Consider the following 15,408-nt stretch of genomic DNA (forward strand, 5'->3'; position numbering starts at 1 on the left):
ATTTACAGAAAAGTGATTTTAAAAAGCATTTTTTAGGGTGTCCAAATACCCCTAAGTTTTAGGGGGGAGTCACTATTTTTATTTTTATAAGTTTTTTTAAAATTTGTTTTTTAGCTTGAATGATGTGGGTGTTTGAATTAACTTTTTAAAAATTATTTTATAATAATTACGTAAGTATTTTTTTGGGTAAAAAAAAAAAAAACTCTTTCCCGATACTCCACAGCTCCAACTTCACTCTATAGTGCTTCCTCTTCACTCTCCTCAAACCCTCGCCGCCGCGTTGGATTCTTCTCCGTCACTCCCAAATCGACCCAATCCTCACGGCTCCATCTAATGCTTTGATCCGGTGCTCCTTATGATTGCTCTCCCCTTCCTTTAATCTCATATCTCGGCCTTAGTCTCTGGTCAACGAAATTCCTCAAGTGGTCAAGAGTCGCCAGTCTCGTCTCGGCGTAATCCATCTGTTCGTTGCAAGTCGTGAGTCGTATCTCAACTTGATCCCCCAGGTAGTCGCAACTCGCAAGTCTCAAGCCTCTCAACTTCCTTTTTCTGGGTTTGAGTTTCAAATTTGTGGTTTTATTAAGAAAGGAGAAGGAATTTGGCCACTCTGCTCTGCTTCGCTGTTTCCTCGTTCCTGAGTTCTAAAACGGTTTCAACCAAACCGAACCAAAATGATTCGGTTAAGTTCGGTTCGGTTCGCTGCCAAAAAAAGATGTTTGTTTATGTTAGGAACTCCTTTTCAGTTTTCTCTTGCTTCTTTCTTGTGAGTATTACTTTTTTTTTGGGGGGGGGGGTTGGGCCAGAGTTGCTTTTACATATTTGTTTTGAGTTTTGGAGTAGGTAATCTGCGGAAATGGTTGAAGTATTATTTGGTCCATAATAAGTTCTATGTTTCCCTTTCACAGGAATATATGTAAAAGAATGGATATGAAAACAAAGAGGAGAACTGTCATAGAGAACGGAGATACAGGAGATGACATGGTTTTAGCAAATTTGATTGTGAATGGAGATGATGTCGGTCCTCTTGTTAGGCATGCCTTTGAAATGGGGCGACCTGAAGGGCTTCTTAATCAGCTGAATTATGTTATGAAGAAAAAAGGAGCTGAAATTGAGGAAATGTGTAAGGCACATTATGATGAGTTCATCCTTGCGGTTGATGAGCTCCGTGGTGTGTTACTTGATGCTGAAGAGCTCAAGAGTGAGCTCCAAAGTGATAACTGTAAGTTGCAGCAGGTTGGAAATGCCCTTCTTGTTAATCTTGAGGAACTTCTTGATTCTTATGAGATAAAGAAGAATGTTACTGAAGCTATAAAACTGTCAAAGCATTGTATTCAGGTGTTGGAGCTTTGTGTAAAGTGCAACAATCACATTTCTGAAGGCCAGTTCTATCCTGCTTTTAAAACTTTGGATTTATTAGAGAAAGATTACTTGCAAAATATTCCTGTCCAGAAACTCAAAATGGTTATAGAGCAGAGAATTCCTGTAATAAAATTACACATTGAGAAAAAGTATGTAGTCAGGTTAATGAATGGCTGGTCCAGATAAGGAGTTCTGCCAAAAATATTGGACAAACAGCCATTGGTCGTACTGTTTCAGCTCGGCAGAGAGATGAGGAAATGCTACAACAGCAAAGAAAGGCTGAGGAGCAAAATATTTCTGGGGCTGGGGATCTAACGTATACCTTGGATGTTGAAGAGTTTGATGAAGATTCTGTTTTAATGTTTGATCTTACTCCTCTTTATCGCGCTTGTCATATTCATGATTGCCTGAGAATCTCAGAAAAGTTTCGTGAATATTACTACAAGAACAGAGTGTTGCAGTTGAAATCAGACTTGGAAGTGTCTTCGACACAACCTTTTGTTGAATCATACCAAACATTTTTTGCTCAAATGGCAGGGCACTTTATAGTGGAGGACAGGGTCCTGCGAACTGCTAAGGGCCTCTTGGTAGCTGATCAGGTTGAAAAAATGTGGGAAATTGCTGTGGCTAAAATTACTTCATTGTTGAATGAGCAATTCTCTTGTATGGACTCTGCTACCCACATTCTCCTTGTGAAGGACCATGTCACACTTCTGGCTTCTACTCTTAGGCAGTATGGATATGATGTCGGTCCACTTCTTGAGGTACTTGATAACAACTGTGACAAATATCATGCACATCTTTTGGAAGAATGTCGGCAACAAATTGTTGATGTGCTTGGCAATGATGTCTATAAGCAGATGATAATAAAAAAGGATACTGATTATGAGAATAATGTTCTGTCATTTAATCTTCAAACTTCAGATATATTGCCGGATTTTCCATATGTTGCACCATTCTCATCCATGGTCCCAGATACTTGTCGCATTGTGAGATCCTTTATCAAAGGATCTGTTGACTACTTATCTTATGGTGTTCATATGAACTTTTATGGTATTGTAAGGAAGTATTTGGACAAGTTCTTGATTGATGTATTAAACAAGATATTAATTGATACTATAAATAGCAGCAATATTAATGCGTCTCAGGCCATGCAGATTGCTGCAAACATATCTGTTCTTGAAAGGGCTTGTGATTTTTTTCTTCAACATGCTGCTCAATTATGTGGTATCCCAATTCGGTCAGTTGAGAGCCATCAAGCTACTTTATCTGCAAAAGTGGAACTGAAGACATCAAGAGATGCAGCTTACGTTGCTCTTCTGAATTTGGTGAACAAAAATGTAGATGGGTTCATGGCTATCACGGAAAATGTTAATTGGACTTCAGATGAGATAAGGCAGCATGGAAATAACTATATGAATGAAGTGATCTATTGCCTTGACTCTGTTATGTCTGCGGCGCAGCAAATTTTACCCTTGGATGCTGTGTATGCAGTAGGGGTTGGAGCACTTGAGCATATTTCCAATTCTATTGTGGCAGCTTTCCTTAGTGATAGCGTCAAGAGATTTAATGCGAATGCTGTTATGGGTATTGACAATGACCTTCTGACATTAGAGACTTTTGCAGATGAGAGGTTTCATACCGCTGGATTGGATGAACTTTACAAGGAAGGTAGTTTTAAGAGTTGCTTGGTAGAAGCACGACAACTGATCAATCTTTTGCTAAGCAGTCAACCTGAGGACTTCATGAACCCTGCTATAAGAGAGGAAAACTACTATGCTTTGGATTACAAGACTGTTGCTGCAATATGTGACAAATTCAAGGATGCTCCAGATGGAATTTTTGGAAGCCTTTCAAATAAACATGCAAAGCAGAGTGCTAGAAAGAAATCAATGGACTTGCTCAAAAAACGACTAAAAGATTTCAATTGATGCTCCACATGGTAATTTATTCTTTCATTCAGAGTAGGTCATATTTGTAGAATTCGTCTCATGTGGATGCTTAGATTTTGAAGTAATAGTTAAGTTCTTATCCCATAATTTATTTTCACAGCCACATGCGCATTGCTTAAATTTATCTGCTTCTGACTCCGTTATTTTGCACCATTCTGTTCTTGAAATATGGTGATTTATCCCTATGAGCGCAAATTGGTCGTTAGGGATTTAGGGTAGTTCACTGGCGCCAAAGCTTTGCTTATATGAATATTAAGCTCTGCGCACTATTGCCTGCTGATGAATAAACAGATTTTTTTTTTTCCCAGCTCAGTGTCTTGTACAATTAATCTTGTTTTTTCTCGACGTGGAAGTATTTCTGTTTGCATCACTTGAGATACAAGTGTCGTAGGTCGTTATTTTGACAAACCAGTTCGTTCAATTGACAGGAAAAATGGTAGTTTGTTCTGGTTGATTCAGAATCTTAGAAAGTGCACCAATGTATGTCGTCGGGGTTGATGATTTTGCAGGGCAGGGGAGTTTCCCTGCCCCCGTCCCTGCCATAAAGTAGTTCTCTCAGCCCTATTTCCGTTCTCTGTTAAATGCTAGAGACAATAAAGGATCAGAGACCTTGTGGGACTGAGAGTATGATCCTTGTTCCGGTACCAAATTGTCCAAGGTAGTTTTTTCTCCCCCATCTTAATTCCTCAAAATTTCCGAGTTGAATATTTTCAGTTGTGTTTCAGTTGGATTTGTTTAATTCGGTTAACTTTGGTGATTCTTGATGTTATTGTTGCAGACAATACATGCTTAATCAACTAAGAGATGGAATGCGGATGCTTTTTCCAAGAGGTTTGCTAAGATCAGAAATTAATTTATTTGCAGTCCAGTATTTGATACTTCGATTTTGAATCCTAAATGTTGGCAGTGGAGGATCTGCATCTAGCGAATGAAATGGTGTATCCACGAAGTCTGGCCATAAGTCGAAAGTTGTTAGCAAATTTGATAGTAAATCCAAAGATTCAATAGAAATTAACGTCATGAACGAAGCTCCTGAGATAGAAGGAACTGGCTCAAATGCTGATAACATGTTGAGATTATCTGATGAGTGGGGCAGCATAAATGGCAATGTATAGAGGTCATCTTGCACATTCGATGTGGGCACAATGTAACAATTAGATTAGTTGGAGTGATTTGACTTATTATGATAAGGCTATTTTTTTTTTCTCCTTGGGGCCAGGATTAACAAGTTATTTTTTACAAGTCGTTTGCAATTATAGGGACTGGAAAAATAATTATAGGGACCTTATTAAAGTAATGTGAAGCTATAAGGATTTGATGATAAGGGGGGAAAAAAAACTATTGGTGTTTCATTAACGATTAGGTGAAATTATAAAAAGTTTTTTTTTTTTAGGGTTAAGGTATGTCTGGCATTTCGAATTATTTTTCAAGGTGTTTAACACTCTTGAACTATTTTGTGGTGCAATTTAACCTGTAATGTTATTAAATTCGTGCAGTTTCATCCCAAACTAACAGGGTGAAAAACATCTGTTTTCTTCCTTGCCAGGTAAGCATTTGGCTTTTCTTTTTTTTTAACCATGACATGTAATTACAAAATTTTCCCACTATGTATGAGCAAAACAAAAAGGAAAGCTTTCACCTGTGTGTGGAAAAAAAAAAAAAAAGATTGTTGCGGAGTCATTTATATCTAGATTCATCGCGGATGGTCCCCCTAAAGGGATATGAAATTTGCACCTTTTGAAGCCGTTAAAGATGTATATCTTGTTAGCCAGAGTATTGCCATCGTGAGTGAGGGAGGACGTTTAACCAAGGCTGCATTTACATAAGCTGCAATAAGGGCATGCTTTGGAAGCCCGACGAGGATGTGTTTTCCTTTACGCTTAGATCCGTCATTTTCCGCCGTTCTCATAGTGTTGAGGTCTTGGCCGGTGACAACTGCCTTTTTATGGTTTCCCAAAAGGCGATGTGTGGCGAAATTGACCTACGGGATCTGAGGAAGAGAAAGGTGAGCAAGTTCTCGGAAGATCTTAGATCTGCGACTTTTCAATAGAGACACTGATGATGCGATTGGGCACATATACTCACTAGATACGAGGAATGGGCGGGCGTACGTGCTGTCCAAGAGGTGAAATTGTCAGCCGACGAGGGGGACTATGCAAACCCTGATTTGACCATCAATGAGCTTGTTGATGCCCAGGTGGAAATTTTTGCAATTAGGTGTCATTCTTAGAAAAGCAAAATGCTTATGTGGCAAGGGAGAAAACAGACGTTTTTTTATTCTGTTACTTTGGTGTGGAATTACACCAATTTCATTACATTAGTTTAGGGTACTAATCGCACTTTAAAAAAAAATTCAGGGTTCTGCACGCATTTTAACTTTTTTTTAATCAAAATATACATATGACGTTCTAATTTTGTATGTTTTTAAATTTATAAATTATATTTTTAGTTTCTTAATATCAACATTGTTAATATAAAAACTCAAGGAATATATTTAAATGATTTCGCAATTAAATGCTAACAAAAATGATTTTAATATAAGAAAAATTGGGAATAAATTTCTTATTACATTAATTGGTAAATGATGTCTAGAATGATGGATTATGTAAATTTGTCACTTACATAACTAGAACTAACTATGATGGAAAGGAAATAAACCAATAAATATACATACCCTATCATGGTTATTTATAAGTAATCACATTAATAAGGGGCTAGCTATGATAGAAAGACATTCGATCTCAATCAAGACTATCATGGTTAGAAAAATAAATAATTTATATCTATAATCAACAAATACTATCATATAGCACATTCGTATGCAAACCATGTTAGAAAAAATTAGTCATAGCTAATATGGTTCTAAAACAACACGCCTCTAATTAATAAATTATAATAGTAGTTCAGATTTAACTATTTTAATCAATACTAACAAGGATTAAACTTATAGAAATTGACATTATCGCATTGTGGATTCACAAATAATACAACTACACGCAACCTAAGGGCCTCAAGCTCACTACCAGCATTTCAAGCCAGTGTCCCAACAAAAAAAAACCAAAAATAGAAAATGCAATACGTTCATCAAGACAAACAACATAAAAATATGAAAAGATAAAATAAGATCCAAATGCAGTCCTGATGCATGGCAATATACTAAAAGATTGAATAAAGTGACGTCCAGAAGCTCTATACTGTCAGCCGTAGCTATTGAGCCTTAGGAGTCTTTCCTGAAAATCCTATTGATATATTGTTTCCTGAAAATGGTAAAACAATGAAAGTGAGACAACGTCTCAATAACTAAATCTCTACCTATCACACATCGTAGCATGGGTTAGTGAGGTGTTAGATGAGATATGTAGAGTTAATAACAGTCAATAAATATTTATTTAACATTTAAACTCACAATAACTATATAAGTCAAATATTTCCGCCAATCTCATGCAACTAATAATTTCAAAAGAGATAACATACTTTTTGTTTATTTAAAGGATATAAATATTAATGAAGATCCTATATCATATATAATTCATGAACCCTAATCCATTCTTACATCCTTCTTATTTCCACCAACTTGACAAGCTTACTATACGAGTGATGTGGACCGGCTAAAGACCACAGAGCATTTGATGGACGATGAGTCCCCTCTCGAAGAACTAGTGGGGTGTTACAGTCCCTCGAAGAACTAGTGGGACAATAACAGTAGCCAACCATAGAGTTCAGTATGGAGGCCGATACCACGTGGCAAGTATATAAATCTCAATAACTCCAATCATCTACTTTCCCCACCTAAACTAGATACAAAAGTTCACAATAACACATTTATATGCATAATCAACCGAATTCCAGAATAATACCTTATAGTCATAATCATTAGTTTCTAACAATACAAACGATTTCAATCCTTTTTAAAATGGCATTCCACAAGGCAGTTCATACAAAATATAATATACTTATATAAAAATTGGTTATAAAACCACTCACCAATTTCATACCAGGGTATGCAACAAATAAAAATTTAATTACCTAGTCTCTCACTAACAGTCAAATACAACCAAAGTCTAACATAAAAAACACTATAATAGGGTTTATATCTACAAATGAAATTAAAATGTTATCTTTATAGTATTAGAGTAAGCTACTCACAAAATCCTAGCATCTAAGTCCTTCTCTAAAAGCTTCAACTTTTACTCAGAATTCTAACTTAAAAGATCTTTTTCTAAGGTTTGAAATGAGAACATGTATATGATCTAGACTCGATTCCTAAATTTTTCCTTGCTTAAATATTATTTAATTATTAGGTTATATTATTAGAATCATCAAATTCATAACGTAGATAGAAAAATCCCAATTTATAACTTATGTTCTATCTTTGAAGAATTTAGATAAATAGATTTAATATTAGCTAAGTTACTCTCACCACAGAAATTAAACCATTGATCTAACCATTGACTTTAATTTCCTATCTATCATGATATTATTTTCCAAACTATGGTTCAATCTAACAATGAACGAACTTAAAAATACTAATTTACTATTCAGGATTCCATCTACCTAATATAAAAAAAAATAAGTTGAAAACGTACATGGTAACTTGTAACTCAGAGATCAAACTAACGATCCAATTGTTGAAATTAACGACTTGGATGTCCCAAATGGGCTGACCAAATTTTAGTCTAATTCAACAGTTAACAAACTTAAAACTAACACTTTTATGAAATTATTTCAGATATGTGCAAAAATTGTTTACTTACTTCAAACTCCTTCCATCACCTCCTATATATAGGCTCCTCAAGCTCTTTCACTCTAGTAATTAGTTGATGTGGGACTTCTATATCATGTTATACTTTTTTATTTCTGTAATATCACACACACACACACAAACATGATTAAAAATAATAATAATAATTTGCCTATATTTAAATTTTCATTAACTTAATAGTAAAATATATTTATTTATAAGTTTAATTAAATTCTATATATAAAAATAAAGATGTTACAGATTACACAAGAAAATATAAACTGCATCTAAAAAAATTAAGTTACATAAAATAAGTTACATAAATAGAAGATGGTTTGTACGAAATACTAAGATTGATTTACATATAGGAAAGATTAATTACACATAAGAAAAATTTAATTGCACGGACCACAAGGAGAAGTTTTGACAATTAATTTATCAATAAGGGGTTTATCTCCTTTTTTTTTTTCATACAAGCTTTTCATATTTTAAGTTAATAAAACTAATGATATTAGGACTAAAAAACTAAACATATACTTTATGAATGTAAGGGATTACACTGAAACTTAATGTAAAATTAATGGACAAGATTTTAGCTTTTTTTTGTTAACTCGAGTCTCAAACTGTGTTTAAATCAATATTAAGTTCTATTTTGCCAGCTAAATCAATACTAAGTTATCGTGCCAAGGAAATGCTCAAATTCATGAATTACTAGTTCTCTAGTTCAATCCAAACGTCACTATTCTCCATATGTTACAGCACAAATAAAATTCGAACTTGCAACGAAAAAGAGGGGGGTTTTTGTTTTTGAGTACCTTCCTTGTGTGTAATAAGATTGACTCCATTTAATCTATTATTTCAAATAGGACTACAAATATTAATCCTGAATTCTTTAAGGAATTCTTTGTAAGCTTTGTGAATGACCGATTCGCAACTTTCAATAACTTGCATAAATGTATTACATAAGTAAACCAATTAAAAAAATGACATAAAAAGAAGTGTGAAAATATAAAATGACAAAAAGAAAAACTTGGAGCTGCAAATGAAGAAAAACTAAATTGAGGGTTTGAAATTGAAGTATACTTATATAAATGCCTTTTTTTTTTAAGAAAAAATCTAACCGTCTTACTAAAAACCTCATCAGCGGTCACCGTGGACGCCATCGCCTCCTACAAGGGTCGGAGTACCGGCGCCAGCCCCAGCAGAATGCTGTGCCTGTGGTGCTAACAGTTATTGGCCACTGGTGGGTCACTGCCTGTCTGGTGATGACGTTGAAAACTTTTCTTTTTCTGAGTATAAAAAACATCTATGTAATTATATTTCAATTTTAAAATCTCATTTTAAATTTTCCTTCCATTTTTGTTATTTCCAACTCATAACTTTCCTTTTTGTTATTTCACAGTTCAAACTTCTTTTTATGTCATTTTTCCTAAATCAATAATCACATATTCTAATAATTAAGCATGGCACATATCAAAATCATGATCAGTAAATATATGGAAAAGATCCTACCTTTTTTGTTGTCGTATCCTGCATAAGATATTCTAGATTACAATTGCCAAATTTAGTTCTTGAAGCCAATAAAAACAAGTGATAGGAGCTGATCTAATCCTTCCTTGTAGAAAATAATCAAAAGCCCTGAAGAAAATTGGCAGCATCATTTCTGAAGTCATTTTCAGCTACGCAGTCATAACCGATCCTTTTGTATACATTTTCGGCTACACTTAGCCAAGATCACCCACTAGAAGGATCTACAAATTCCAAAAAACTGGCCACAACAATCAAATAGCATAGAAAGAGCATCAAGCCTTTAAAATAATGTGACTTCCCATTCTGTGTAAAGATCAAGATACAGGAATTAACCTGCAGAGTTTTTAATTTAAACAAATTATAGTGAAAAACAATTCACTGATTTCGTTTAACTTTTCAAGCTTTTCCATGATCCAACAACCAAAAATTCAATCCTTGTTAATTGTTACTCTCATTCTTCTTCACAGAAATTTCAACACAACGTTGATATGCCTGTACTTTGTCCTCACTTCTTAGTCAAGTGGCATGTGCCAGAGACCATAATGGGTTGCAAAAGCAGCTTAAAATAAGCTTAAATTTTAAAATAAGCTAGGTTGCAAATCTGACCTGTTTGGCAAAGCTTAAAACTAATTGGGCTTATGTTAAAAAAGCCTATCTGAACGCCCAATTGTTATAAGCTGCAAGAAGGAGCTTATGACTTAAATCAGAAGAGCTTTTGGCGGAAAAAAAAATTCAGAAAAACTGTTCTGCGATGTCAGATCCTTTTTTCCTCTCCTATTTGCCTTTTCCTCTCACAAGCATCACTTTCGTTTCTTTGTCACTTTATATACCTGAGAAAAAAAAATTAATTCGCTTAGTTAATTTCATTTATTCATATTAAATTAATTTAAATTCATTATCTTATGTCAATTTATTTTTTTATTATGTTTCATTTTATATTTAAAATATTTTTTATGATTTCTCTAAAGTTTTCAATTTTAATTCACTCATTAAATTTCACTTTTTCATTATATTGTCTCAATTTTTTTTTTATGTTTCACTTTATATTTCAAATATTTTTTATGATTTTTTAAAAATTTTAAAATTTAATCCACTCATTAAATTTTATTTCTTCACATTAATTTATTTTAATTTTATTGTATTGTTTGAAATCAATTTTTTATCATGTTTCATTATTTATTAAAACTCATACTCATTTTAGTAATTTTTCAGCCAAACTTACTTTTACTCAACTATAATCCAAACAAGCTTTTACCAATTTCATTTTTTTAAACTAACTTTTCTGAACTCCAATCCAAACACAATTCAGCTTATCCAATTTAACTTTTACCAACTTCACTTTTCCATAAGCTATTTTTTCTATAAGCTGCTTTTCCAATCGCTGATCCAAACAGACACAATATAATAGGGATTACAGACTTTTCGAGGTGAACATTTAAGTCGGAAGCAATTAGTAACAGGGATGATAATTTTAAATTTCTTGTTCTGATATTTATCATATATAGATAGATGAATTGACTCGAGTGGGGGACCTTATTCAAGCATTGCGGGAGGTGTGTAAAAACTTCCCCTTGACCTTATGGTTCCTAATGTAACACTCTATGTCTAAAGCATTAATAGGTCCTTATAATAAAAACCAGAGAGTGAAATGCTGAATTAAGACAAGACAAAGCAGCAGTGAAGGAAATCTCATACCTGCAGAACATAAGCTACCATCACGACAGATATAAGAAGTACAGCTCTCTGGAAAAGTGAAAAATTCAAGTCCAAATCTCGTCCCATGGACCGCCCAACAAGTACGCTGAAGGGCATCTGCAATATAATTATCACCAAATTATGAATTGTCAATGCCTTTTTCGTTACCTTAACTTAACGGACAGCCTCTGCAATGAACTTATGAACATACCACAAACATGATTAGTCGTGTAGATGATCCGATAGAATCTTCAAGGGTAAATCCTGCAAGAAAATTCACCAAATCAATCAAGTAAATCCTGGCATCAGTAAAAGCGAAAAAGGAAGGAAAAAAAAGGGTTTGAAGTGTAGGCTTTCCAAAAACTGAATTACCAGCCTGTCCTTAATGGCAAACGTGATGGCAGCTGCATGTTCCACGAGAGGAAGCAAAATAACAGTTATCAAAGCCTTTGGTATGTTTGTTGAGTCTGATGTTGACCCAAACCACAATACCCTCTCATCTATAGCAGTTATGATCCAAAGACACTAAATTACAATGTGTTTCCCAAAATTTAATTAACAATACATTACCTGGATCACATGCACAAGGTGATTTGTCAGTACAAATGTCCAAGCTATTAATAGAGCCAACCCGCCTATTGCTTCCCATTTGGTTAATTCACATTCTACCTCTTCATCACTTTCCTAATTACAGAACAGGGATAATAAAGTTGAATAAGTAAAAACGTATCATCAGATCTTTGATTTTCGATAACATTCAGGTGAAGGTGTAAGAAAATCCCTCTCTAAGACGTGAACCAACTTAAAAGGAAAACGTTGTTTTCATGCTGTCATATTACCATCTAGATATAAAACCTTAAAATCCATGTCAGTACATCCCCCGCCCGGGGGGGGGGGAATGAAAAGAACAAACCTTATCTGTAAGAACATCATCAACACTGCTTATTTTGAAGTTGAAAATGAAGGTAACTGGCATATGCCACTAGCATTATCCAGCTACTAAATCTGGATAGAGATAAGAGTGATCTTGCAAAATAGGCTTCTGGGTGAGCAGAGTGCAGCACAGTAGGAAGCATTGTTCCCATCACAGCCATCAAGAGCAGCCCAGATTTGGCAGGAGCAGATGACAGCAGAAAACTCCAACAAAAACCTGAGATCTTTGGCTTGGGCAATTAGGAGATCAGATAATGTTTTTTAGAGTGGATGATCCCACTGGTAAAGAAAGCACATCCAGGAATCAGAAGCATGTTTGACAAGACAGAGCCCGGTAAAGATTCATAAACATTCCCTTTCTCAGAGCATGAATTGATACAATCATGTCAGTTGCATTGCCAAACAAGGCTAGCAGATAAACCCTCACTGCATATGGACCAACATGTACAGCCATACAGTTAAAATGTCATTTAGAAATGCATAAATATTAAGATAGATATCAGAAAGAAAATGTGGGGAAGAATTAGCAGGTTTCGGAGTGGGGGCTTCAAACAATACTAAGAGATGTAATTAAATGAATCGCCAATGACTTGTACCTATTGTTTGAACGTACAAAGCAAGCTGCCTGCACAAGAAAAATCATCAATTAAACTGGCTCCATAGTAACATACTAAGAGAGGTAAGATTATTCAACAGTTGCTTACTAGCATAGTTTAGTCGATCGTCCACAGGAATCATGCCCATCAAGGCCAAATATAACACAATATTCTGTAATAACATATGAGACAGCATGAGTTTAAGGTCCCAAAGAAAAAAGCCTCACTGCCATTCTAAATGTCTTCCTATTATACAAATCAAAGCATGCAAGGACCAATAAGAATGTTCCAGAACTGAAAAGTTGCATTGCATACTTGTAATCCAGCAAGATAATGCAGCCATACTGCCAAGGGACCAAAAGGTAGCAGCTGGTAGATTTTTCCATTAAATATAACGACATATAAGATCGTCATTGACCTTCGCAATATGCTTCGGCGGGCAGAGAAATGTCTCACAAATTCTGTAGAGCCAAAATGTTTATCGGCTTCTCTACAGAAATCATCTGCAAGCATGCCAAGTTTAATAAACGGAACACACTGCATCTTCTCTGATAGCGTCACAAAAAGTGAAGATGAAGAAGAAGAAGAAATAAATGTTTGGGGGATATTTAGTCTATCAAACTATCTATCAAGCTCAGGTCAAACCAGTTATATTAATTAAGCGTAAATGAATGTGTCGAGATTCTATAATGATTGAGAAACACAGAAAACTGTCATCCCAAACAAATAAAGTATTGAGTTGAGTAAGATTTTTTTTTTTTTTGGGTACAAAGAGTAAGATAATTTTTTAAATCAGAAGCTAAAAGATGACACCAGAAACTATACAGCAATGGAATCAAGCGTATTGGCTAATAAATCCGATCAAACGAAAATTACCTTCCAAATTGGAAGATATTTCAAGTTCCTCTAAAATGTGAGTCACCAGGGATCGTGAGACGCCGGAGTCCGTCAATTTCCGGCGACGGAGCAGAAGTAGTGAGTCGTCAGGGAGTGACTTGCAAAGTTGCAGTGCCGTGCTAATATACTCCTACGCTCCTACGTACATGCATACACACACACACACAACTCATTTTATAATATAAATTGCACCATTTTATTATATAAATTACACTATAATATAAAATAGGTCTTATATTTAGTATCCGAATAATCTAATTACTACTCAATAGAGTTGCTACTGAATACACAATTTAAATATTGACTAGACAATTTAAATTTTCAGGATACCATTTCCACCACCGGTATTAATATAAAAACTAGCTTGATATTCAATTTGTTTTTTAAATATAATATCTCAATTTACTTTACCTCTTATATTTATCTATTTTTTAAAAGTAATTCTTATAGTAGTTGCACATATTGAATGTTACATCAAATGGTAATTTTAATTAATGAATTATATTTTTTGGAAAAAAAATCATTTTCTAAATACCTATGCTTTTCCTTAAATTTTAATCCGGTACATATTTTTTTTAAAGTAAAGATGCGAAAATATCATAAGCTTCTTCCAAAATACACCATATAACTTGTTTATTTTATTTTATTTTATACATGCATCTAGATTTAGTGTTTATTAAAGACTGTTCGTCTTCACAACCTTTGAATCAATGAGGCTGACTATGTCCTTATGACTTGCATTTTTATCTTGGAAAAAAAAAAAGTCAACATTCGTTGACTCAATGTAGAATAACTCGACCTTGTTAAAAGTTTAGTTTAAACCATTAAATTTAAGATACACTACCATAATAAATAGATTATATATATAATTCACTCATTTTTTAAAATTAAAATGTTTAATAACAGTGACCCAGTTACCGTTATTTAAATTTTTTTAAAAATTATATACATATAATAATTGATTATGTTATCTTAAAAACATTAACATATTAAGCATATACTTTATGAGAAAATAAAAACGAATTTAATATATCACGCAATAAACATAATTGAATTAATTCACTTATGATCTAAAATTCTAAATCAGCTTATTATAATATATCTGTTATAACTTCTTCTGCGTGTTTTCTGACATCATTTGCTGAAATTTTGTGGTAGAAATTATTTGAAAATTTAGGATGGTATTGAAAAAACAAAAAGCATATATAACAATTAAATAGGGTGACTCACACCTATTCACAACTTGGCATATATACAAGTCAGCGATATCCAGAAAATACATAGAAGCATGAGAAAATAAATATGAAAATTCAAAGACGTTGACAAAAATTGAGCAGTCGTTTTAGAACATATTAATTAATTAATTAAAATATTATAAAATAAAGTCAATATACCACTTTTTTATTTTTTTTGGGAGTATTAGGTATGGTCACCACCCATCCCTACTTTAGTTAATAACCTTTTCGTTGTAAGGAACCTAATGCATTTTGATTTAGTGCTTTTCCATGTACAAAGACACATGAAATTTTCACTTCAAATATAATTTTAATTATTTCAAATATATTTTATTTATATGTATCAATGCAACAATGATGTCATTTTCAGAAATCTTTAGGATTTTTATATCTATATTAAAGTAATTTTTTTTTTTTTTCTTGGTTACCCTTGATTATAGATTATGGTTGGTCCCATAATTTTAATCAAT

General features: G+C 33.8%; 1 protein-coding gene and 1 pseudogene across 1 annotated transcript; one reads left to right on the plus strand and one right to left on the minus strand.

The window, feature by feature from the left end:
- Nucleotides 1-267: 267 nt before the first annotated feature.
- On the plus strand, nt 268-4,513 carry LOC114729197 (exocyst complex component SEC15A-like). The gene is given in 5 exon segments (XM_028916174.1): nt 268-506; nt 906-1,507; nt 1,510-3,301; nt 3,740-3,969; nt 4,090-4,513. Coding segments are annotated over 2 exon segments (2,367 nt in total). The 5' UTR covers nt 268-506; nt 906-921; the 3' UTR covers nt 3,291-3,301; nt 3,740-3,969; nt 4,090-4,513.
- Nucleotides 4,514-9,786: 5,273 nt separating this feature from the next.
- Nucleotides 9,787-13,349, minus strand: LOC114729222 (vacuolar cation/proton exchanger 2-like; annotated as a pseudogene).
- Nucleotides 13,350-15,408: the final 2,059 nt, after the last annotated feature.

This window comes from Neltuma alba, unplaced genomic scaffold (assembly GCF_004799145.2).
Source record: "Neltuma alba isolate B1F8T4 unplaced genomic scaffold, ASM479914v2 tig00012615_pilon, whole genome shotgun sequence".
Taxonomy (NCBI): Eukaryota; Viridiplantae; Streptophyta; class Magnoliopsida; order Fabales; family Fabaceae; genus Neltuma; species Neltuma alba.